Consider the following 23,507-nt stretch of genomic DNA (forward strand, 5'->3'; position numbering starts at 1 on the left):
CCAGTTAACTAATGAAGTGCATTTATTTTTAATTTCACTTCAGAACTATTATTAGAATGCCATTAACTTTAGACAGTATGAGATATAGCCAGATGCTTAACCCATGCCATTCACATTATCTGGACAATCAATGACTTAAGATGACAAATCAGTCAGCAGTAGTTGACGTGTCTTGGTTAAAATTAAACTGAATTAATTAAATTGAGTTTATGGTTTAATTGCCTGGAAAAGAGGTCCCGCAAGTCTTCCTGCTAAAGTGGAGTTTTTTCTTCCTTGATACTGCAAGAAAGTTTGGGGTGGTGTTTTCAGCACAGATTCAGTAACTCTGAGCAGCACAAGTAGCATTTGTTCCCTGCAAAGCAATGTTAAATTTAAAGTCAGTACTTTGTTATATTTCTGTATATACCAAGACACTTCTAAAGATAATATCTGAGCTTGATTTTCTCAAATACACTGCAAACAGCCTAACTTGATTATTGTAGAAGAAATTAATGAAATCGTAAGATAATGGTCTTTTTTTCTGTATAAATGACAGGTTTGGGCAATGTAACATTATCATAAATAAAGCTTCATTCGTTATTTTGTGTGACACAGAATCTCTGTCATCACAGTCTAGAGTCACTTCTTTAAAATGATACTGAGAAAGAAAATAGCAACTCAGTGGGATCTGTTTTCTGTTGCTTTTCCTAATTCCCCACTGGTAATTACTTGTTTCCTCACAAGGGGAGACGAATTTTACGTGATGTACAGGGTACTTACCCAGGAGATACTAGTGAGAGACTGAATGCAAGTCAAGTTAAAATGGAATAAATCAGCCATTTGACATTCCCTTGTTACTGCCTCCTTGCAATAGAGAATGGTGGCAATATGTTACCTCATTAGAGACAGTTATTTAAAAGAGAGGAGGAAATAATGTAGATGACTTGTAAGAGGGTCCCTTGCTCCTGCTATGCAACTTAAACGCTGGAATGGAACAACACTGTTAAACAGTAAATGGACTCTTGCACAAACTTCTTCATTAGCAATTAATTTCAGCTTTAGAGCAACCCACATCTCATTATAATAATTATCCAGACTTAACTGGGTATTTTTGTCTACTTTCAAATCAGACTGTGAAGCTTCATACATGACTTCATACTTAGTACTCTCATACACGAGAAAAACTTCCTGCAAAACAACAAGCCATCACTAGCTACTTAATAGTAGTCCATGTACACCAGCTTATTTCCTTTTTCATTGAGGCTAAGCCGTCTCAAACTAGCTAGCAATGACTATTGGTTTTAGCAGAGGAGCTCACCAATTTCTCTATGGAAAGTTGCTGGAGATTGTTAAAGTTCATGCATTTACTGATTTAGAGAATCTGATTCACACAGTCCCTATCATCCTATTGTGTTTACCGCCAAGAACACTTTCACATTTATCTTATGAAATAATAATTTAAGATAAAAACAACAGCATTTTACCAGGTCTTCTTGTCCATAGTAACTTGAACTACCATGTGACGGTAGATATTAAGAATCCGTTTACACATATCAGTATGTTCATCCAACAGAGTTTTAATTTCATTTGCAGGCTCAAGAAAGAATATGTTTGAAGAATTTATTATAAAAACCTGCAGGTTTAAAAAAAAAAAAAAGTGGAATGAGCTTGAAGCACTCTGATATTTTCAACAATTCTGCTAATAGTAATTGAGAAAGACAAAATCCATGATTAACAAAATCAGCTGCATATACATTCAGAAGTATATATTTAAATACATGTCATGTAAATACATTATCAAATAAAAGAAGACATTAATTTTAATGTTTTTTTTTCTCTATAAAAACATTAATATATCTTTGTTCTCCTAGATATGTGGTACAGTAAATTACTCAATCAGATTATTTAATATAATGGACAAAATGTGCCAGTAAAGAAGTCTACTGCTTCTTTAAGCATAAAAGCTTCCCTGCAAGCCAGTAACGGACTGGTATAACACATGCTAAACTACTTGAAATAGTCCCATATAAACAATAAATGCTACCATGATTAACTGCTGTCAAGATTGACTGTTCACAAATACCACTTCCTAGATATTTACATTAGGAAGCTTGCCAAAATACATACTGGAGTTAACACAATTCAAGTCTGTATGCTCAGAGCCAAAAGGGTATAATTCTCATAATATGCAGAAGTAAATGAAAAACAGACAATGACATTAAGAATTGCTTTGACTATGTTTTGCTCCTTGTGCAGTGGAATGATATTATGTGAGCATTAAGCACCAACAAGATAAAAAAACCCAGATATATATATTATTAGGCCTTAAATATATGTTTTAACTTTTTTTCCAGGTTGGTTTTGTTTTCGTTTTTTTTGTTTGTTTGTTTGTTTTGTTTTTTTTCTTTTTCTTTTAAAATCAACTTGGGTTAAGATACTGAGGAGGTTGGGCCCAAATACATTTGTATTTTTCACAGAAGCCAATAATTACTGGCCAAAACACTAATTGTTAAGATGGAAAATAATTCTGTCCTCTCAAGTGCTCTTTAGTGTATTATTGCTTAACACAACAACATTCTTGGGATGAAAAATGGTAATAACGCATATTTACAAAAAGAAAAAATAGTCTAGCAAAGACTTTTGCAGCTCAGACACTATTTTTAGTGATCCAGCCTTCTTAAGGCTGAATGATTCAACGTTTTTAAAACTCAATGACAGTTTTGCACTGATGTCAATGGACAGTGAATTAAGGCTTTCAGAATGAAAGTCTCTAAGGGCCTAGAAATAAGCCTAGAAACAGGAAGAAAATTCAATAGACAAGTCTTTGATAACTGATTCAGAAAAGGCAAACATGGTTCCAGGTCTGGAAACCTCTCCAATTCAGACACTGTACTGAGGTAGTATGCCTCCAGTCTGGCACCTTATAAATCTTTGAAGCTAAAAAAGATATTTGCTGTTCAAATGATCCTTTGTCTAAAAAAACATCAATATGGAGAATCTCCCAACCATTCACAGATATGTAAACTTAAATATTAATTCAAATTGAGAGAGACGCTTCTTTCTTCCCTTAGAAGCATTTCATACATATTCTACATATTGCATGCATACTTACGTATGCAAAGATTAAGAAGGTTAAATTGTTATGTTTGAATATAAAATTTGTTTCAGTTACAAAGTTTATTTTTGTATTTAACAGCAGTATAGAAAATCCTTTTTTAGGAAATCCTTCAAGCTGCAGAAATCTTAATTAAGATGGTCATTTATGTTGTAATTGGAAACAACAGAGTAGCAACAGATGTTTTGTTTAGAATCAGTTTTCTTCCAGATAGAATATTATGAAGGTTGAAGTCATGCACACACTTCTGTGAGTTTGTACATGTACATATTATACATAAAATGCACATATTTTACATGATCATAAATGCATTTCAAAAACCCTAAAAACTCCTGATTTTATTTAAAATAATTAGAAAAACTGAGAGATGCTTTGAAAGAGCATGGGAATCCTTTGTAGGAATACTTTATTCCATTCTTTACGTGCTGACATCATGAGTTTTACTTTTAGGATGAAAATTAAATATCAAGCCTATTTCATACCTGTAATACTGACTGCATTCCAGCTCGTACATTTTGCTCTTCTGTATCAATCTCAGATAGTTTATGCAAAGTCTCTTGGTAACAGCCATTTCTTGCCCAGTTTGAGTTCCTAACATGACTACAGTTCATAGCTTTTTCCTGAAAAATATTTTGCCCTTAAAGTTCACATTGATTTTTTGACAGGTATTTCTGTTTTACAGTAAAGAAAAATTATGCAACAATAAATAGTAGACAGAAGTTTAATACGTATCGTAAAGATAACATCATGTTTTAAAAGGCCTGTAAGAATTATTTTCAAGTACCTGGTTAAATACTTGCTATTTTCATCACTCATTTATTTGTATATAACTTGTATTCAGCTGAAAGCTTGTATATTTTATTATTATACATACCATATCTTGAAACCAGATTATAAAACTATGTTTTTTTTAAAATTGAACTAAACACATTAAAAAATTACAGATAATAGAGCAAACTGGTACCTCACATACACACTGTTTAATTATCATTGCTTCATTCCCCCAACAGATGCTTCAACATTAAGCCAACCACATATAATCTGTTGAATAAGCCCACTTGGTCTCAGCCTCTGCCCACTATGCAAAAGATGCAGAAAGAGCAGTCAACAATATCTTACCTCTTCTCTTTCTTTTGCTTTCTCTGATGAATTGCGGTCTACAACACTTTCATCACAATCTACAGTTGCACACTGCATTACTTCTTCAGATTCTTTCATAAATAAAGGCTTATCTTCTTGCTGAATCCATTCCTGATATACCTTTACCACTTTCCTCATGGCAGCTGCTTCGCATATTGGCAACAGAAACGCCTGGGAGTAGAAAAAGAAACCAATAAAACCCAGTTACAATACTTGAAAAATGGCTAAAAAGGCATGGCATCAAGCTATATCTAGAGCTGAACATTTTTAGGTGCAAAGTGCATAAAGTAAAGAAGCATCAGGATAAACTTCAAACTCACTTAAGCACTGCTTTATAATAGGCAAGCTCTAAGGGATAATAGAAAATAAAGTACAACCATTGTAGGATCTTGACTAGGAAATTTCTCACAAGCCTAAATGTTTGCTCACTTTCTTCATCTGTAATGTGAGAGTGTGCAGACAGATGGTAAAGAAAATGATTTATCAAGAAAACTTGAAAGCTTCTCTGCAAAAAAGACAGACGTGAGAATCTACACAGGTGAATCTATTCAGTGTCTGGACTGCTGAAATTAAAGCCTAAATACTCATCAAAAGCATGCAAAACAAATGGTAGAAGTTTCTTCTACAATACATTCCATTTAAAGCACTTGGAAGAGTAGAATTAAACCAGTTCTAAACTGCTAATAAAAATGGAAGCAACATTCATTACTCATAGTCATTTATCTTACTTTTACCTAAAAGAGATACAGAGTAGTAGCCTTAAAACTAATGATTCACTGAAAAGACTTCAGAATTATTGTTTTAAAAAATCATGTTTTTGAGTCAGTGTGACGGCTGATTTCTGCCCTCTCCAGGATGTTTTATGTAACTGCTGTGCCTGTAATGAGTAATCAGAGATCAGGAACCAAGTGGTATTAAAAAAAACCAAACAGATAAACTACACTAGCACATAGTTTTATGGAGTCTATAGTGTGAATGTTGAAAACTCACTGACCATGCCTTCAAGGCATACCCACATGACAAAAACAAGATATTCTCTCTCCAGAAATGGATGTGTCATATGAATATCACACTAAAAATAAGTGTGGGGAAAAAAAAAAGAAAAAAAAGAAGGGAGGAGTTCTAACAGTTCTGTTAATTTAGAATCTCCGTTCAATGTCTCAGACTGTCAACCCTGGAGTTTCCACAAGGTAACTGCTGTTTTCTTCATTAACGTGTCCAAACTCTTCAACACATTGGATATTGTTAAGCTTCTGACATTCACCTCATTTAAGAACATCAATTTTAACCAGAAATACTGGAGTTTTAATGTTTGGTTTCCTGTTCTTTAAAGAAATCTATTTGCATTTCAACTGAAAGCTAGAAATTTTTCTTTAGTATTATTAGGAAAAACCTTTTCACCTTTAAGTCTTTATGCCATAGGGCATAAAGTCTACCTTCCATTAATTGTCTTGGTTTGAACTCAAAGCTATGTACCTTCGTATTACAAAGAAAGACTTGATATTCTGGTATATATTCTTAGTTCAAATTTGTTCAGTAAAATTTCCAGCTATAAAAACCTATCTTGAGTATGTTCAGCTTATGTGTCTGGTTGCAGTAGAGTTACAAGCAGAATCTGTTACCTTCTGTAGCCATCTGTCTCACTTTTCTGGTGAATACTGACAAGGTAAGGTCATTTCGCTGCTGCTAAAACAGATCTGCAGAACAGCTGCAGACTCCTAAAGCAGGCTTATATTTAAGTTTGGTTGTGAGTTACAACAGCTATGGGGCTGAAGAGATAAAACATTCCTATCAAATTGTAAAGCCCAAGCTAAATTCTCTCAAGCTGGTTATCAAAGAAATAGAATTAGAAAAAGGAGGGTCCAGATACATTCTACACAAGAACTAAAGATTCTGAAGTATCTTCTAATTTTAAAAGCATTTTAAAGGCAAAATGACAAAAAAACGTGCATTTTAATAATGTTCTGGTTAGCAAATACACTTGAAAAAATATGACATAATGATCACTTCTAGTGTAATTTTATTGCTCTTGTATTCGAAGGAAGATTTTTTTACCTGTCGAAAAATCTCAGTTAGAAAATTAACATTACTTCTTTTAGAAGAAAAGACTTTGCGGACAATTTCAATATCAGTTAAATGTTCTTCATCAATACTGCAGAGGCTAGAAGAACTTGGTTCTCTCTCTGTTAGAGTACTTGTATTAGAATGCGATTGTTCTGGCTCTGCATTTCTATCCTGCTTGTCAGTATTGTCATTTTTGCTGTCTTCTCTTGAAGCCATGCTAGCAGCTGCTCTCTGAAAGAAAAATTAAGAGAGTATTTCATAGCACATTTTAGTAATACAATTTGAACGGCACAATTTAAATCACACAGTACTCTTTAAAACAGTACAGAGAATTCATGAAAAAGAACAAATATAAAATTTACAGTACTCCAAAGCTTTACTTGTTTAAAACACAAATATTTAGCAGATTAAAAAAAAAAAAAAGGACCATAGTGACTTCTAAACTGAATTCATAAGCAGAAGTTTTTTTCAGAAATTCTCTTTTTTAATTCTGCATTAATTATAATGATCAAAAGATTGTATGCTGCTGGCAATACTAGGAAGTGAAAAACATAAAAACAAGAAAACGTTGCTTATTTAGCTTTACCTGAATATTCTTTGGCACATTTTCACCTTCAATCCCAGGAATATGAGGTCCTGTATGGGGTTTTGGCTCAAGCCAGAAAGACACCAACCACCGAATGACAATAACACGAGCCTTAATAAAAGGTTCCTTTGTGCAATATATTGCCTCATTGGTTTCAGCATCTTTCTTAACCATTACGTAGTGTGGCTTTGGTCTCATCTGTGGTATATCTGTAAGGAAAAACAACATTTAAAAATACATCAAAGAGAAAGCTCCATTCAACTGAAGCCACTCTATGATTCTGTATGTAAGAAATCTTAAAACTATGACCAATACACATGAACGTTCAGAGATGCTGTTTCTTCATATTCACCACTGAACATCACATTCCAAGCCGTGCTGAAATGGCCACAATATAGATGGTTCCAAAACTAGACAATAAGGATTCAAAAGGCTGTAATTTTCTCCTGGAGTGAAAACGTATTTATAATCCAACAAACAGTAACAAGCTTTTACTATTCTAAAACATTTAACTTTCATCTGGAAGGCATTTGCTGTATGGCTTACAGCCTTGTTTAAATTTTAAAAACTTCTACATCCTTTTCATGCTTTCAGCCTTATTTTTAATTTACATGCTATATTTACATTTAAAGAGAAACCTCAGTAAACTCATCCAAGAGTATAACTACTTCACAATTGCATTGAAAAGCACAATGAGCTTTAAATAGGAAAATAACCATTAACTAGACCAAAATGCATCCTATACAAGAAAATAATGTTCATATATAATGATGTTTATAATGATTTAGTGTTGTCATTTTAAAAAAACTTTTAAAGAAGTGTTTATAGCTAAGTTACAAAGCAACAATTTATCTGTGACTCATACCAAATTTACAGACATTTAAGAGCCTTGTCAGCCACTTAACTCCCTACTACCAAATTTAGTAGGTGAACAAATACAGTTCAGATGCAGTTCAGAAGCAATGCATCGTCATATTTTCTAATGAATCCCCAGAAATATTTGTTTGTCTGCAGCAAGCCATATTAGTTAAGCAATATAGTTAGCAATAAAGGTCAACAGTTGTTTACTGATGCTGACCCTAACATCTAATCATGGCTGTTATAGGAGAGCCTTAATTCCAAATCATATTTTATAAGCAGCTGCAGTAAAAGTGGACTGTTGGTCCTGGAATAGGTGAAAGATGAATAATACAACAGGGAGAACACTTTAAGTCTCACAGCTCCATCTAAGACCACGTTTCTATTACATAATTTTGCTTGACTTTGCTGCCAGAGCAAGGGCACATGCACCTTCATATGACTTAGTTGAAAGCTGATTCTAGAAGTACTAACTCCCCCACTAGCTTGTAAGGAATGCAGTGAATGATGCCCCATGGTATTAAAGTTCTGCTCTGAAGGAACTTTGATTAATTCAGGGTTTATAACCTAAAATTCCCATGTTCAGCACAGTGACTCAGAATATTTTATATCTCCTCGTTCTCAACTCTTGCAGTGACAAAGATGCTGGCAGTGCAATTGGAATCATGAATCTAGTTGGAAAACAAAAAAAAGAAAAAAGAAAGGTAGTACTGTTCCTTGCTAACTCATCTTAGATGCTATCTACAACTACAGTAAAAATGTTACAAAAATCTAAAAATGTGTTTGGGGGGTGCAGGAAGGGAGAACAGTTTGTTTGTTTTTAAATGGTGCCTAACATACCCTCCTGCAAGCACATGTATCAACAGCCCAGTTAAATTCCAGACATATATATAGTTAGCTCAACACTGCAAAAGGTGATGTCTAGGTTTCACAACCCAATACTGCTATATAGAAATCAACAGTCAAAAGCGACTACAAGACTTCTGGATGTGAATGGCATTTCAGTGGGAGTAGTGTGCCAAGTTTATTTCCAGTTCTTCAGTGTAGAAAAGCAAGTAGAAGATCTGCTCTAATACACAGTCAATGAAAATGCAGCTAAGGACTGAAGACATCGGGTGCCGTCAGAGCACATCTTACTGCTGGTATTTCAGTATAACAGTTTTATCTGAAGATACCATTCAATCCCAAACCATGCCCAGAAGAGAGAAAACAGAAAATGATGATCCTACTCAGATAAGGAGAGAGATGCACTGGAAACTTAAGATGCATTCCATAGTTTTACAATCTTTAGTTGGCAGTTCAAAAATACTAGTACTAGGATTCAAAGATGTAAAGTAGCCACGTTAGAAAATGTAAAGTTGTTCCCCATCTGTGTCTTCCTAACGTTAGGCCAACAACTTTTCAGGGATACAGTATTACTTCTTTTGGGCTATATATGGTGCCATTAATCCAGGAAGAATAAATGTAAACAGCAGCAATGTAATAATTGCCTAGATAATAGCTGATTATCTTACGATAGAAATATAAACTTTCAGATGTTTGAAGTTTACAGCCACCCTATGACAAAGGCTTCCCTGTTAATATTACACATACACAAGACAACATCCAGCACCAGCACTGAGAATATCCAAGTCGATGCATCTGTTTCCTTCCAAGAGACATGCACAAAACCAGTGATAATCTCAACACAACACTGCTTAACTGAGGAATGTTTACAAAACGTACTTTAAAATTTAATCCAGCACTTTCAATGGAGGCATTATTTTTAGAGGAAACTGCACTACTCTTGTATACCATCCATGTAAGAATAACTTACAAATGCACAGAACGCTTTTAAACAGCTTAGAAATTTTTATTTAGTACAAGTACAGAAAAGTATACCATTTCCATTTTGCAGAAAGCAGCAACTTAAGAAAAACATCTAAAAAAATTATACATCTTAAACTGCAGCATGTGTTACTGCACAGCCTGTGAAAAAATGATGTGCCTGGTAGTGCAACGCAGAAAAATCAGTCCTCTGACATCTACTGCATTCAGTAGAAGGTAAAGGCTACAATCCTAGCTACACAGTAACAGCACTTGGACAGTTGTTTCACCCCTTTCGAAAAAAACAGTACACAAGCTGTAAACACATCTTTGCAGTGCACTGTCTCCTGTAATTTCACAGCATCTTCCCAGAAAAGCCTCTGTCTAGGTATTCTTAACTATATTATGTAATGCAGCTGTTTCTCAAATGCATCCTCCATCAATTATTTCTTGTGTTTTCACACTTCTGCCAGTCTTCAAAGTATTTGTGAGGGCTTCATGGAAGGGCACAGACCTAGAACCGGAGCAAATCAGAAGCTTACTAAATTGACTAAAATAACACAAGAAAATATTCCTTTCCCCAAGTTTTCATTTTTCCTTTATTTTGTTTAGTTTTTCCCTCAACTCTGGGAACATAGTGTGAACTTATGCAAAGAGGACAAGTTTTATATGGAACAGACAATGAAAAGACCAGGGAAAAATAGATATAATGGTGGTCCTTACAGTTTTGACCATGCTTATAGCTTAAGGCAGTAAGGAGCACAGAGAACTATGGGACAGACTACTTTCTGGTTTACTTGTAAACAAATAAGCTCTTCTAAATGGCTTGGAAACGCAACAGATAGGTAGGATGGAAGTAAAAATGACCCTGAAATCCATACTCCAGAGAACATCTTACAGAATATGAATAGATGTTAAAGGACATTTGAAACAATTCTACTCTTGTACTGCACTGCTCTTCTAAGCCTGAGAGACTCCAAGGATTTCAGAGGAGGCATGTTAGCTTCTTGTAACTGAATATGCATTATTGTAACTGATACACATCTGAAAATCTTGCTTAAGAAAATCATTACTCAATTACCATCTTCAATAAATGACTAACGCTTGCTTAGTAAAACTACTGTTTCCATTTGTAATCTCATGATTTTTTCTAAATTAAACATAAAGCTAGTAGGACAAAAGCAAGTTTTTAATCAGCATGCTCAGTGTCCAAGCTTTTGCTGTTTTCTGCCTAAACGACTTGTTAATTTTGTTCAGAACTGGCAAGTAGAAGATGGTTTTCAATTAGAGGGAGGGGAGGAATGCCAGAGAAGAATTTCAGAAAGGAAAGTCTCTATTCCGCTTACCAGTGTTTCTGTTGTCTCTGCTACTGTACTCTTCCTCAGACTGCTTCTGACTTTGCACAACTTAAGGCACTGACAGTAGTTTTGGAGATCTGTGTTAATTTTTTTCGTCTTTCCCATTGTCCTAAGGCCTTGCAAGTTTCCTGTTTATGGTTCACAGGAAAAGAAAGAACTATAGTAGTACTTCCGTGGAAGTGTCAATCAAGACCTCCATAGAAAGAAATAAGGTTTCCACATTTGTTCTTCCAAGACCTCAAAGAAGCAGCACTTGCAGCTATTTCATCAATGAAGCTCTTCAGTATCTTCACACAATTCTTGTTCCACAATTGCTTATGACTGGATTTATACTGTTCCTCTTCCCCTGTGTGAGAAGGTCCACTGTTTGTAGGAACACCTGTCCCAGATTTTAAACACACATCTCTGCAGAAAGCCATAATCCACACACAGACTAGTAGCAAGAAAGACCTTTTCAGCATCCTTTTCCCATAGCTTGATTTTAGAATATGGAATTATGGCTGGAGAGATTACTATTAATCCTTATGAGATGCTGCATCAACAGCCAAAAGAAGTGGTGCTGTGTACATATTATTCAAGCAATGAAATGTATCTAAAAGCCTGAATAGATCATATTGCTTTGTTTGTTGTGTGGGTGAATATAAACCTGAGGTAGCAAAGTCAGGATACGCAAACAACATTCCAGTTAAGAATGAGCTAAAAACTTCTAAACAAAATTCTGGTTGGGTTTGCTAAGTAAACACCTAGAATTCCAGATTTATATAGAAAGATACATTTTAGCAAGGTCTTTTTTAAAGGTTGTTAAAACCTACCTTCCTCCTCCTAATGCAAGCTCATGACAAAAATACAGTTGATGTAAAAATATGGCTAACTTCGCCCTGATTGAACTCTTGAACAAGCACAGTATGATCCCATATGTTTCTTTATCTGTACATATTCTGTATGGATAAAATCAGCATTCCCAAAGAGCAGAACTTCTCTTGTCTTAACATAATTAATTTATCTTCTGAGCATAACAACAGAGGTCACATAAAGAATTGTTTTACATTTAGTTTACCTGAATTGTGTTAATACGTTAAGATTGGCAGAAATTAACAAAGGGATCAAGTGCTTCCACAGATAATTGAAAGCCATGAAACAGAAGCCATGTTTCCTTTCATAAGAAATACTGAGCATAAAGAACATTCTCCTTAGTATACCTTAAGCAACAAACTGCTTTGCCATGTTCTTTGTTAGAGGAAATATAATGATTATTTACTTTATCAGTTGTATAGACTTACCAAGTATAGGGTTATATAAGCTGGTCTCCTTACAGATGTTTGGGAAGATAGAAGGTAAGTAATATTTCTTAAAATTTGAGAATAAAAATGAAAATCCCTTTTCCTGGTTTTCTTTGTTCTTCCATTCTAAACTCTTAACCTTAAAAACAAGAAAATATTTTAAATTAAGTAAATCTAGAAGAGAAAGATAACAGATGAAATTGTCTCTTTACACATTGTTTCCCTGAAACAATATCATTTTTATATACATTTGCAATATAGAGTGCTAACTGTTTTTTTCCCTTTCCACTGGACAAATAGATGTTAGTTACTTCATGTTTATTTGCTTGAAAGCTACAGAACATACCTGAATTACTATGTATTTCAGAAGTGCTTCCAAGAAATAGCTTGTTAAGTCTTCTTGTCCTTTATCCCCAGATTGAGGTGGAACAAGTGGAGTGATTTCCTCTATAGTCACTTGAGCTATCAAAGAATATTAATAATGATTTTTAAGAAAATCAGATCTACATTTATATGACTTCCGTATAAACACCTACCAGGTCACGAAGGTAGAAATGTACTGCTATAAACAGAGAGGTACAGGCAAAACAAAGCAAACACACATTAATGAAATTCAGCAAGCTTTAGCTAATAAATCAACATACAAATAATTTCTTATGTTACTAAAAATACAGAGAAGAATTAAATTCTCTTTATGCACCTTGAAATTTATCTGCTAAGACCAAATTTTTCTGAAGGACATAATCAATATTTCTAAATTTATGCAAATAATGAAGAGCATAGTGTTTGTGTTTCACAAATGCCAACGCTTTATTTACATCTACGTTTTCTTCATTTAGCAATTCATCAGTTACATCAAATAAAGATTTAGTTTTATACATCCTTTGCCTCTAAAGCGAAACTAGATAGGTGCTATTTTTCTCTTGGTCCTGCAGTAAGATGCTTGCATTTAACTCTTTGTACTCTACAATTCTATGCTGCCAAGACAGTTGGATTTTTTCCTTCTTTCTTGTGTCTGCATACGAGATAACTTCAAAACACGGCTTAAAATAACTTATATCTCCAGAGATACCCTGTCAAGAAATTCAGCAGCTGGAGTCAGCTTTCTTTCTGTAAATTTAACTACCAACCAACAAGACACTGTTTCCTCTATAAATGATGCTTGTGTCAGCTCTAAAGCATTAGGTGGAGGTGGGGAGAAAGGCAACAGCACTTTCTGCTCAGAGGAATAAAGTGCTTAGCTTCTCATTCATATTTGTGTGAATACACAGTTTGCAAGCAAAATATACAGTTTGCAAGCAACACCACTCAATTCCAATTTATGGATAAATCTGAATTCCTACAAAAGGTATATGCATTGAATCACAAAGTAAGAATTTTCCCCAAAGCTACAATTAGCTGATATTTACTGCTGGAGTGAACAGCTGAAGATAAATTTGCCATGAAAACGATCGTAAGAAAAAGTTATCTCTACACTCTATCAATTAGGAAGATATGAAATTTTTAAAGCTATGATCATTATCACATCAATTATGTGGAAAAAAAAAAAAAAAAAAAAAGTAATTTTACCAAATTACTTACTTTCTTGAACATTGAGAGGAGGGTTAATGAGATTATCTAGTGTTCGGGGACCATATTCAGATTGTGGTGATGAAAATCCAGGAATTAAGCAAGAAAACATCCATAGTTGTTCTTTACTACAGTTATTCTGAAGTGCTTGCAGCCACAGCAGAAAGAGACGCACACCCTCTCGACGTATCTGAAATGAGAAAACAGAACAAGGGAACAAGTTAACTTGGACCAAAACAATTCTGTACATCCTGGAGGGAGGAGGAGAAAGACAGGGATGGAAAAGATGAGAACAGACGGCGTAATCACCAGCAAAGACAAGCTAGCAGTGTGCAGGCCCTGTTGAATTGCAAGCCCAATATGATCTCTTTTACAGTGCTTTCCCTGAAAGAAGAGGAAGAAGACAATACACACCTACTCACTTGCTTGAATAGTGTGAGATACCATCTGAATTTTTAAGAAAATAAGTAATATCGTAAGATCTTGAAATATGTTCGTGAATTGTAGGAACAGAGCGAGCTTTTTGCTGTAGCAGGACCCACAGAATCACATAATTGTGGGGGTTGGAAGGGACCTCATGAGATCATCTACCCCAATCCCCCTGCTAAAGCAAGTTTCCTTAAGTAGTGTTCAGGCAGGTTTTGAGTATTTCCAGAGAAGCAGACTCCACAACCTCTCTGGGCAACCTGTTCCACTGCTGCCATCCTCAAAGTAAACAACTTTCTTCTCATATTCACATGGAACCTCCTGCGTTCCAGTTTTTGCCTGTTGTTCCTCGTCTGTCACTGGGCAGCACTGAAAAGAGCCTGGCCTGTCCTTGTGACATCCAGCCTTTAGATATTTATACTTCATTACTTGAAGAAGGAATGAAAAAGGGTAGAAGAAGTAGAGTCCCAGAATAGTCTTCTCCTGGCTCTTACATTGGAGGACTTCAGGACCAAAAAGCCTGAAGATGGTTCACAGAGAAGTGGCACAGCTGCTTACTGCTGTACCAAAACCACATGGTCAACCATTGTTATTTTACTACCTACTAGAGAATTACCTAGTTCAAAGACACTAAGACAATCAAAACCTCAGCAACGAACTAATATTCAGTTATTTGCACACATTCTTAAAATAGCTACCCTATTACTACTGTCAATAGTAGTTCCACTGAAATTAAGATCTTGATTAGAAGTGGTTACTTCATGACACTTAAGTCATGACCTGATTCTCACTACTATAATTTTTCCACAAAAATTCACCTTTACATTCTTATTTTAAAGTAATTAAGACAAAATTAAATAATATGCAACTTTTTCCAATACCTTTAATGAATTTCCAGTATGAAGAAGCTTCTTTAAAATCAACCCTGAAAAGAAAAAAATATTTTTTTTTCTTAATTTCTTTGTTAAGGACGATGTCAGAGTTCTCGGTCAGACTTGCTAGCATCTTTTAAACAAGTCCTTGGCAACCTCCACTTTAATCTTGGTGAGCTTGTTACCTTCAGGCAACTCTCAATGCCAGAAGGAAAAAAAAAGATCACCTCTCACAGCTTCCTTGTAACATAGATCATCTTTCCTAAAGGACTTCTGGGGAGGTATACACTGAACACAAATGATTCTTACATCATTAATACAAGTAAAATCAGAGTTACCCATTTACAAATATAGATCTTCCTCAATTTTTCCACCTATTACTGTATTGGAAAAATTGGAAAATTAGTTTACAGTGCTGCTGTCCACTTGCCTTTGCTCTTTCTCAGCCACCATTACATTTCTGAATTCTCACGTAGAAGAGTATCTAATTATGTTGTTGGGTTTTGTTGTTTCATTTCTCTCCACTCCCATCTATTTTTTCCTTTCCTTACCTTAATAATGTTTCAAGACCTTAATCCCTGCTATGGCACTTAAAGTTTCATGAAATCAGTAGCAGAAGCTCCTAACAGCTACTGATAAAAAAATAAAGGTTAAAAAAAAAAAAAAAGCAAAAAAAAAAAAAAAAAAAAGATAAGTAACTTACCAATACTATGAAATTGCCATCTCTGATGAATCCTTTCTGGAAGCAGTTGCAATATTTTCTACAAAAAAAAAAAAAAACAACCAACAAAAAACAAAAAACAGAACCCATCGATCTATGTTGTAGATATCGTATTCACTAAAGACTTAAAAGCACTCTCACAAAGGCCATAGATCAGAAACTGAAAGGTTACATTAGGAAATTTCCATATTACTTTCCCTGAAAACATTACTGTCCTTTCCATAGAATCCCATTCCGAAAGCTAAAAAGCCCAAAGGCTCTAACACACTGTGTGGCACATCCACATTTCAGATTTCAGATGTCGCTGCAGTTTATCTAGCTTCACTGACTCTTTGCTGGATATTACTATTTACAGCACAGGGAATGAAGTGGGATGAGCATCTGACTCAGTTGCTCTCATTCACAACAGTTGCATTAGGCTTCCAAAGCACAGCTTACCTAATAGCCTTTTTGCAACAACCAATGAGGAAATCAAACAGCTCTTTTCAGATTCACTCTCTCCTATACAGCTAAACCTATGCTTTCAAGCAGCAATATACCTCACAATCAAACAAGAAACCCAACAACAAAAAACCTCCTGAATCTGTGTTCATCCACATAATCAGCATTCAGCTACTTTCTATTTAAAATATCCTTAAAAAGAAAAATCCTGATTACATATTCAGAAATTTTGATCAAAACAAAAAAAGACAAAAACTTGACATTAAGTTATTTTTAAACTATGATCTCTCATCAGAACCAGTCTGATCTAATTCAGATAGGTTCTAAGACATCTTAAGTAAGTGAAGCAATGATATTGTGAAATGCTACTTTGAAAACCAAAATATATAAGAAATCTATGTAAACTGGTTCTGCAGCTGTAATAACCATCACCACCAAAAACTTAGGAACATACACATAAAATGTTTCTTCCAGTTATGATGCCTTCCTGTAAAAATTCAAGTCAACTATAAGCAAAAGGAAAAGGGAATGTAGTTCAGCATAAAGCATATTTGTAGGGGACTGAAGGATAGCTACCGTTACTATTCAACAGAACTTAATTCAAAGCCAAGAATTTACTAAGGAATACTGAAGTTATCTTACCTCAAAAATAAAAAGAATAGAATCTAATTCTTCTCTCTGAGACTTGTGACCTAGATGCAATTAAGAAGATAGCAAAGCAGAATTTAAGCAACGCTGAAGATTCTTAGATGCACAAAACAAAACATGCACTTCTACAATCAGTAATTATTTTGCAATCCTTCTGCAAATAAAAAGGACATTTTCTTTTGTTATAGTTTATAACAGCTACATTTCATATAACTTTCTATTATGACAACAACAGCTGGCAGAGATTGTTACACACCATATTATGAAGTAAAGCTTCCAATGATTCCACAGCACATAAAAAGCCTAACATCTGAAGAATTCCCATTTTTCAAAATTGCAAAACCAGCCATTAGAGAATAAACTCTACTTCCCCAATCCCCACTCAGGTGTATTTAATTACTCCGCCTTTATTCACCATGTTAGTGTTTATGCATATTTCTGCATCCCTACTACATGTGATCACAGAAGCACATACACAAAAAAAAAACATTCTATTTGAAACACTCACCTTTTTGTTTCAGACCTACTTCAATAGTCACAAAGTTTTCAAAGAACACATAATATATATGTGAGAAATGTAGATCAAAAAACTGTTTGAGATCAATCGATTCTGCATTCTCTGAAAAACAAAACAGAAGATTTTCATTTTCTCAAATACTCAGTCACCCCCAGTATACCATTATCCTGCAGTCAGAAAAGGAGAATTAAAATAAAAAATAATTATTGGTAAAGAAGTTCTTGAAGTTTCCACTCTTTTAAAGTAAAGCGAATGAAATTAAATACCCGGTGCCCACCAAAATTTAAAACAGGAAGCAGCATCTCCTTTCACATATGCTTGTGCGGCAGCAGCATCTGCAAACCCCAGCAGGGAATCAGAATTCCATGAAGGCTAGCCATATATAGATGAATCTTGGTTTAACTGATAATTCACTAGATATAAATCTACCCTATTGCTCCCATTCTGTACAACAGAAAGACCATCTCTGTCATCCACTGCTATCAGCAGCAACTACCAGACACAGCTAAGCTTAATGGGAGGACAGTAAGCACCTCTGCTCTTTAGAGAAACAAGCAAGTGGCGGAGGAAGCAAGCGGCAGATCTTGATTCCTACTGTTGCTCCCCCTCCTTCCCTACCAAGCTTCAGACTTGCCCGCCTCATTCACTGCCCCAGGCTCCTTTGATTGTGGTGGCTCTGGAGATGAGATGCTGCTAACTTATATCTCTGAGGCTACCCTTGGGGTGAGGGTAGAAAGTGTTTGCTTTCCTCCCTTCCCCTGTGTAAACAGGAAAGTTTCTGAGCTCTATTCCAAAATCCCCCCAGACAATTTTGTGCAAATCTTCCTTCAAAACAATATGAAGATTCATCTAGTTTAGGTTTAAACTAGTTGGTATAATTATTTTAAATATCAATAAATACACTGAAGAAAAGGCACTCCCTGCTCAGACGTTTAACAAAAGATTAAGAAAAACTAAGTGCACAGAAGAATAGTCAGGAAGCATGTGGCAACAGAAAGGCAGAGTTTTAAAAGGTAAAATGCTTTCTCTTTAAAATAGTGATGTGGAGCAACAACAACAGAACAATAGAGAGTGAACAGAATGGAAATAAGGCAAATCAAAATGTATGCAGATGTTTTATAGCCATTAAGATTTATCAGTTCTACACACTAAGGCAGCATTACTAACTGTTGCTCTTCTAAGTACCTTTCTAATTTTCTATGGAATGTTTTTAAAACCCCTTTCAAATGACATCAATCTTAATCTGCATGACAGGATATATAAACCCCTCCGCCACCCCTCCCCCTCCCTCCCCCCCAAAAAGCAAGGATGGCCAAAAGCACAGTGTATTTTAAATTCTATTTCTGCAGTACTGCCAATTCAATTTTGTCACAACTCCTGCCATGAAATTTTCTATTACATGTTGAATTTCTGCAGTATCTTAAGAAAGACGTTCTACCTACGTCTTCCATAACCAGTGTGGTGGAGTCAGTGCTCTCAGAGAAGATAGTGCTGTACTAAAAACTAAGACTGACTCTTCAAGCAAAGTAGCTCACGTAGCAATAACCTTAACAGTCCAGGTAGATAAAGCATGTACCTGATCTTCTACAGGATTAGCAAACCTTCAGTTTTACAGATCACATCAGCATTTATTGATCAGCAGCAGAACTGCTATCGCGTAGTCTGAAATACTGCAGGACAGCAAAAAATACTTCCATTTTAAATAAAGCGGACCTTGATTCAAGGAAGGTCAGGGCAATGTGCCAAGAAACTGAGCTATGAGTTCAGTACAATCATTATATCCACTTCCACTGATGAGGCAGAATTCCAGAGTTTTGGACTACAGGTATGAAAACACATCAGGAATGAATTCAACAAGTTTTGAGACAGAAGGAGAGAAGTAGAAATGAAAAGAATGATTGACACATTCAGAAAAGAGGGTAAGGTCGTAGAAGATACTCTTTCCATCTTATTTTACCATTGCACGGGAAATACACAAAGAAATGAGGGAAACGGTTGGCTTAATGTGAACGAATGGAAGAAGATTCTAAAAACGGATGAGAAACAGTTAACCAGCTGTGTTTTTGTATGCATACTGTTCCATCTGTAAAAAAGCAGTCTTTATCCAGATGTAGGTGAATTCAGATGAAAAACTCTTCTTTCAAATTCAATCTTAGCTCAACAGTTCACAGTTTTAGTAGCTCCCTTGACTCATCAGGAGAAGAACTAAAGACTTGCCTATGTAACCAAATGAACAGTCAGTCTTCATTACCCCAGTTACTGCAGTGATGCTCAGATAGCTGAGTGTCACTGGCACTATGGTAAAGCTCTTTGCCATTACTCTATTCTCCGAAGAAATACTGATGACACTCTATTCTACTTATTCAGTATTTATCTCTTTAATTACAATGTAAGTAGGTGTCAGTCACCTCAGAAAAAAACAACAGGAGCACTGCTTGACCTGCATTGTTACTATTAACACCTGAACATTACCGCCAGAAGTTTACCTCCCAAATACTCCCATACCTTGGAAGAGGATAATGTAAGTCAAAAGCTCCTGAAGGTTGCAACTTTTCTACCAAACATATTTCACTCTCATTTCTTTTTAAGATCACATTCAACAGCATAGACAAAATAAGTTTTTGGAATTCATACAGTTAGTAAGCACTGAGTGCTTGCGGTAAGTGCTATTGCTTTAGGACACAAGAAAACAAAGATACAACATTTCATTTAATAAGAATTTTGTTCAGTCATTACCTGGCCGAAAACTTTAAAGTAAGGAAAAACGTGTTTGTACAGCTGAAAGGTCACTGTTTGCCACATACAATAAAAGGCAGCTTCTGCTCATCACCAATCAGCACGTTCCGTGATTTAATACATTACTGATCCAGAAATCTGGGAGTTGCCATTAGTGAAAGAAATTTGGAATGTATTATGCACAGCTGCACAATCCCAAGAATCCCAGCAAGGAGGAATAAGAAAAGAATAATCAGGTACAGTATGGAAACAGTGATGCAGATTTCAGAAGATTTTGATCTTGTCTGGTGACCTGTTATCGCCCCATTCACAGCTGCCCCTGTACCAGTCTGTAAAGCTACACCATACATCAAGAGACAAGACTCTCCCTGATTACCAGAAAAAAAATGCTTTGCATGCATATCATTTGAATTTATCCAACTTCCAGAGATACTCTGCTATACTCTCCTTCATTTAGAAACTGATCATTTTTCTGAACAAAAGTGTTTCTAAAACATTCAGTTCACCATTATCTTTGGGATCAATTAAAGATACAGATTTTCAGTCCCATGACATTAAACCATTTTCTTCAGTTCTAAGCAATTTATTTGTTTTTCTCCATGATCTCCCAAGGTATCTTGAATGCTTTTCAAAGAGGTAAAAAACCACTTCCTCTACAGGAGACATATGCATGCCGTTTTCATGCAGCCTTGAACTGGGAATTAGCAGGAAGCTGCTTTAGCTACTTAAAACCTACCTGCCTTTCTAAGAGAAATGTAACCTTGTGGGACTACACAGAAACAAGCTTTCCTTTTCCATCTAAAATTTAGATATTTTTAAACAAAAGAACTTTGCACTCTCTCACCACAGCTTCATGCAACTAACACAAAGTAGCGCATTCCTTCCTTGCGTTCTCATGCCCAGATGGGGAAAAAAAAAAAAAAAAAAAAGAACTCAAAAATAGATCTGGCACCATTTAAAGTAGAAAAGTTTCCCAGAACAGGAAAGGGAAAACAGGACAACAGCTATTTCCATATTCCAAGAACGTTAGAACCAAAGCTTAGACTGTACAGTTGTACAGTTGGATTAGATGATCTTAGAGGTCTTTTCCAACCTTAATGATTCTAGGATTCTATGATTTACAAAAAATAGTTTTAATACACTGAAATCCAGATTTGCATCTTCATTTACAGAAGCTCTGACAAGAAAATGCTGTTTTCTTCATACATCACAGTTAGAGTAAACATGGATTTTTTTTTGATTGCTGAGTTTTCCTCACTATGTCTCTGTGACCTAAAAATTTATACAAATCTGAACTCTGCATTAACTGTGTTCTGTGGTTCCTTTTTATTTGAGTTTTGTGTTTGTTTGTTTTTGTTTGTTGTTGTTGTTGTTGTTGTTTTAAGGGAGAAAGTTGCATTTTAGTACAGAAGTGGCACCTCCTCTGTCCTTCCTTCCCCTCCCTCCTACTAAGCTTTTATGAAAGTGGCTTTTGCTTTCTCTAGCCCCAGCATTAAGAAGGTAAGTTAGTTTTTCTGGATGAAATTGCAGAAGTTGTATTCCATTCATGGATTTTTGTTCTTTTTTGATGCATGACAGAGAACCAAATTTAAAATGGAAGATTATATCCAAGATATTTGTATGAACCTCATTACAAGAACAGTTAAGTACCGAATAAACTGGAATTTGTATTTCCAATAAATTTATTGAAACTTGAAGTTCTGCTACTCCCCATCTTATAGACAACAGCTGCAGCACTGAAGGACTAAATAAAAAAATACACTAAAACAAAATAGTATCAAAAACCTCCTCCATCTCTGCTATCAAATTCCATGCGTACATGCGATGATACTTTTAGGAACTCTTTTCATTCATTTTCTGTCAGTTCTTCAAGGAACTTGGTTTTGTGTCTTTTCAAATGGCCAACTCTTTTGCAAGCTACTTGTTCAGAACTTTGCAAAAGGTTACAATCTTCTCAAGAACCCCAGTAAGGCATGGAAATCTTCACTGAGGAAAAATCAGATTCCAAGCCTAATTCTACTAAAACTCTGCTTTAGAGGTTGCTCCAGGGCTTTACTCATGGTTTAATTGTCAGGACACCCCTTTGTAACCAGGAATAATTTGCAGTCACGTAAGCAATCCAGTATTTTAATTAAAACATCCATTAATATTACACATTCGAGGAAGGATTCTATTTCAACAGCACATCATACTTAGAATTACAGTGCAGAAGAGTTAAAAAAAAAAAAAAAAAAAAAAAAAACGAAACACAACAAGCCATCATTTTGTCAGATGTAAAATATGAAACAGAAAAAAAGCAGTAGATTTTTAACTATACATTTCAACTTGTACAGGCTCACCTAAGCACAATTCTGGAAAGTTTCCAAGTTTACACATGTAACGCCCCAGTCCATCCCACCCCAGAGGGCAACCTCTGTGAGCTTTACTTTACAGCATAAACAACTATCTTTCCCCATATTACAGTAAAAATTATTACAAAGTAGTCCACAGTATGTGTTATAAGTTTATGAGTGAATTTGCAAGAGAAATGCATACTAGTGTTTAGAAGATTGCCTCTGCATGAGATTAAAAGTAACAAGTATGTAAATCTTCATTTTCTGCAAAGGACAACTTCAACAGTAAACAATCAGAGCACTGGACGTAAGGCTAGAACAGAAAACCCATGCAGATCTTAGAAAGACATGAACTTTTGCTGAAGAGAATATGAACATTTACCACTTACACACAGCACAGAAATTTACTAGAGCAGTTCATGGGATAATCGACACCGTTACTGATCAAAATGTCGTTAGCTTTATGTTTGATTAGAAGTGTTTCAGGATTTAACAGCATGTATACAGCAGATAATATATCAAAAGCATTACCCAGAGACTCAGTGGCTTCTTACTCACTTCCCCTCATCCTCACCCAAAAATCTAATAGCACTACAACTGCAACCAACAATGACCAAGAGGATGGCCAGACTTATAGCTCCTTTCTGTAAATCCAGGGTCCACCACAGGCTGAAACTGTGTGTATTGATTCTCATAACGAATTGGTGGCTTTAGGAAACAAGATGTTCTGAAGTTTCCTAAAATTCAGCATACAAGCAGAACAGCAAACAGAAATTATTCCTAATTCCTCAGGGTAGAAAATCTAACCGCTGCTTTTTAGTAAAGAAGTACAGAGAATCAGTTTATATATGGACAGTCTATTGAATATGAAATCACATCATTTAAAAAGTTTAAGTAGGAAACATCCAGAACTAACCAATAGTTCTGGGATATTTAACAGACTGACAAAAAGTGAAAACAGAGGGGATATAATAAGCCACACTGTTTCCAACAGCGTGCTACAAGTGTACTTATATTAAAAAAGTTTTTACCTTAGCTTTATTGTTTTAGATCACTAA

The 23,507-nt window shown here is 35.3% G+C and overlaps 1 protein-coding gene across 15 annotated transcripts in view; it reads right to left on the minus strand.

Moving 5' to 3' along the window:
* RALGAPA1 (Ral GTPase activating protein catalytic subunit alpha 1) overlaps nucleotides 1-23,507 on the minus strand; it is a 113,681-nt gene that overhangs the window by 84,212 nt on the left and 5,962 nt on the right. For all 15 annotated transcript variants that reach the window (XR_006181636.1, XM_042888144.1, XM_042888063.1 and 12 more), the window contains exons 2-14: nucleotides 17,372-17,482; nucleotides 16,858-16,907; nucleotides 15,757-15,814; nucleotides 15,063-15,106; nucleotides 13,768-13,945; nucleotides 12,533-12,648; nucleotides 12,187-12,325; nucleotides 6,885-7,093; nucleotides 6,290-6,529; nucleotides 4,214-4,405; nucleotides 3,577-3,714; nucleotides 1,464-1,612; nucleotides 223-352 (exon numbers count right to left, since the gene is read on the minus strand). Coding sequence is in view for 14 of the 15 variants with exons in the window: in XM_042888144.1 (XP_042744078.1) it covers nucleotides 223-352; nucleotides 1,464-1,612; nucleotides 3,577-3,714; nucleotides 4,214-4,405; nucleotides 6,290-6,529; nucleotides 6,885-7,093; nucleotides 12,187-12,325; nucleotides 12,533-12,648; nucleotides 13,768-13,945; nucleotides 15,063-15,106; nucleotides 15,757-15,814; nucleotides 16,858-16,907; nucleotides 17,372-17,482 (1,754 nt within the window). In the remaining variant the exon portion in view is untranslated. The remainder of the gene's footprint in view (nucleotides 1-222; nucleotides 353-1,463; nucleotides 1,613-3,576; nucleotides 3,715-4,213; nucleotides 4,406-6,289; nucleotides 6,530-6,884; nucleotides 7,094-12,186; nucleotides 12,326-12,532; nucleotides 12,649-13,767; nucleotides 13,946-15,062; nucleotides 15,107-15,756; nucleotides 15,815-16,857; nucleotides 16,908-17,371; nucleotides 17,483-23,507) is intronic.

This window comes from Lagopus leucura, unplaced genomic scaffold (genome assembly GCF_019238085.1).
Source record: "Lagopus leucura isolate 7727_CA_CO unplaced genomic scaffold, USGS_WTPT01 Super-Scaffold_1, whole genome shotgun sequence".
Lineage (NCBI taxonomy): Eukaryota > Metazoa > Chordata > Aves > Galliformes > Phasianidae > Lagopus > Lagopus leucura.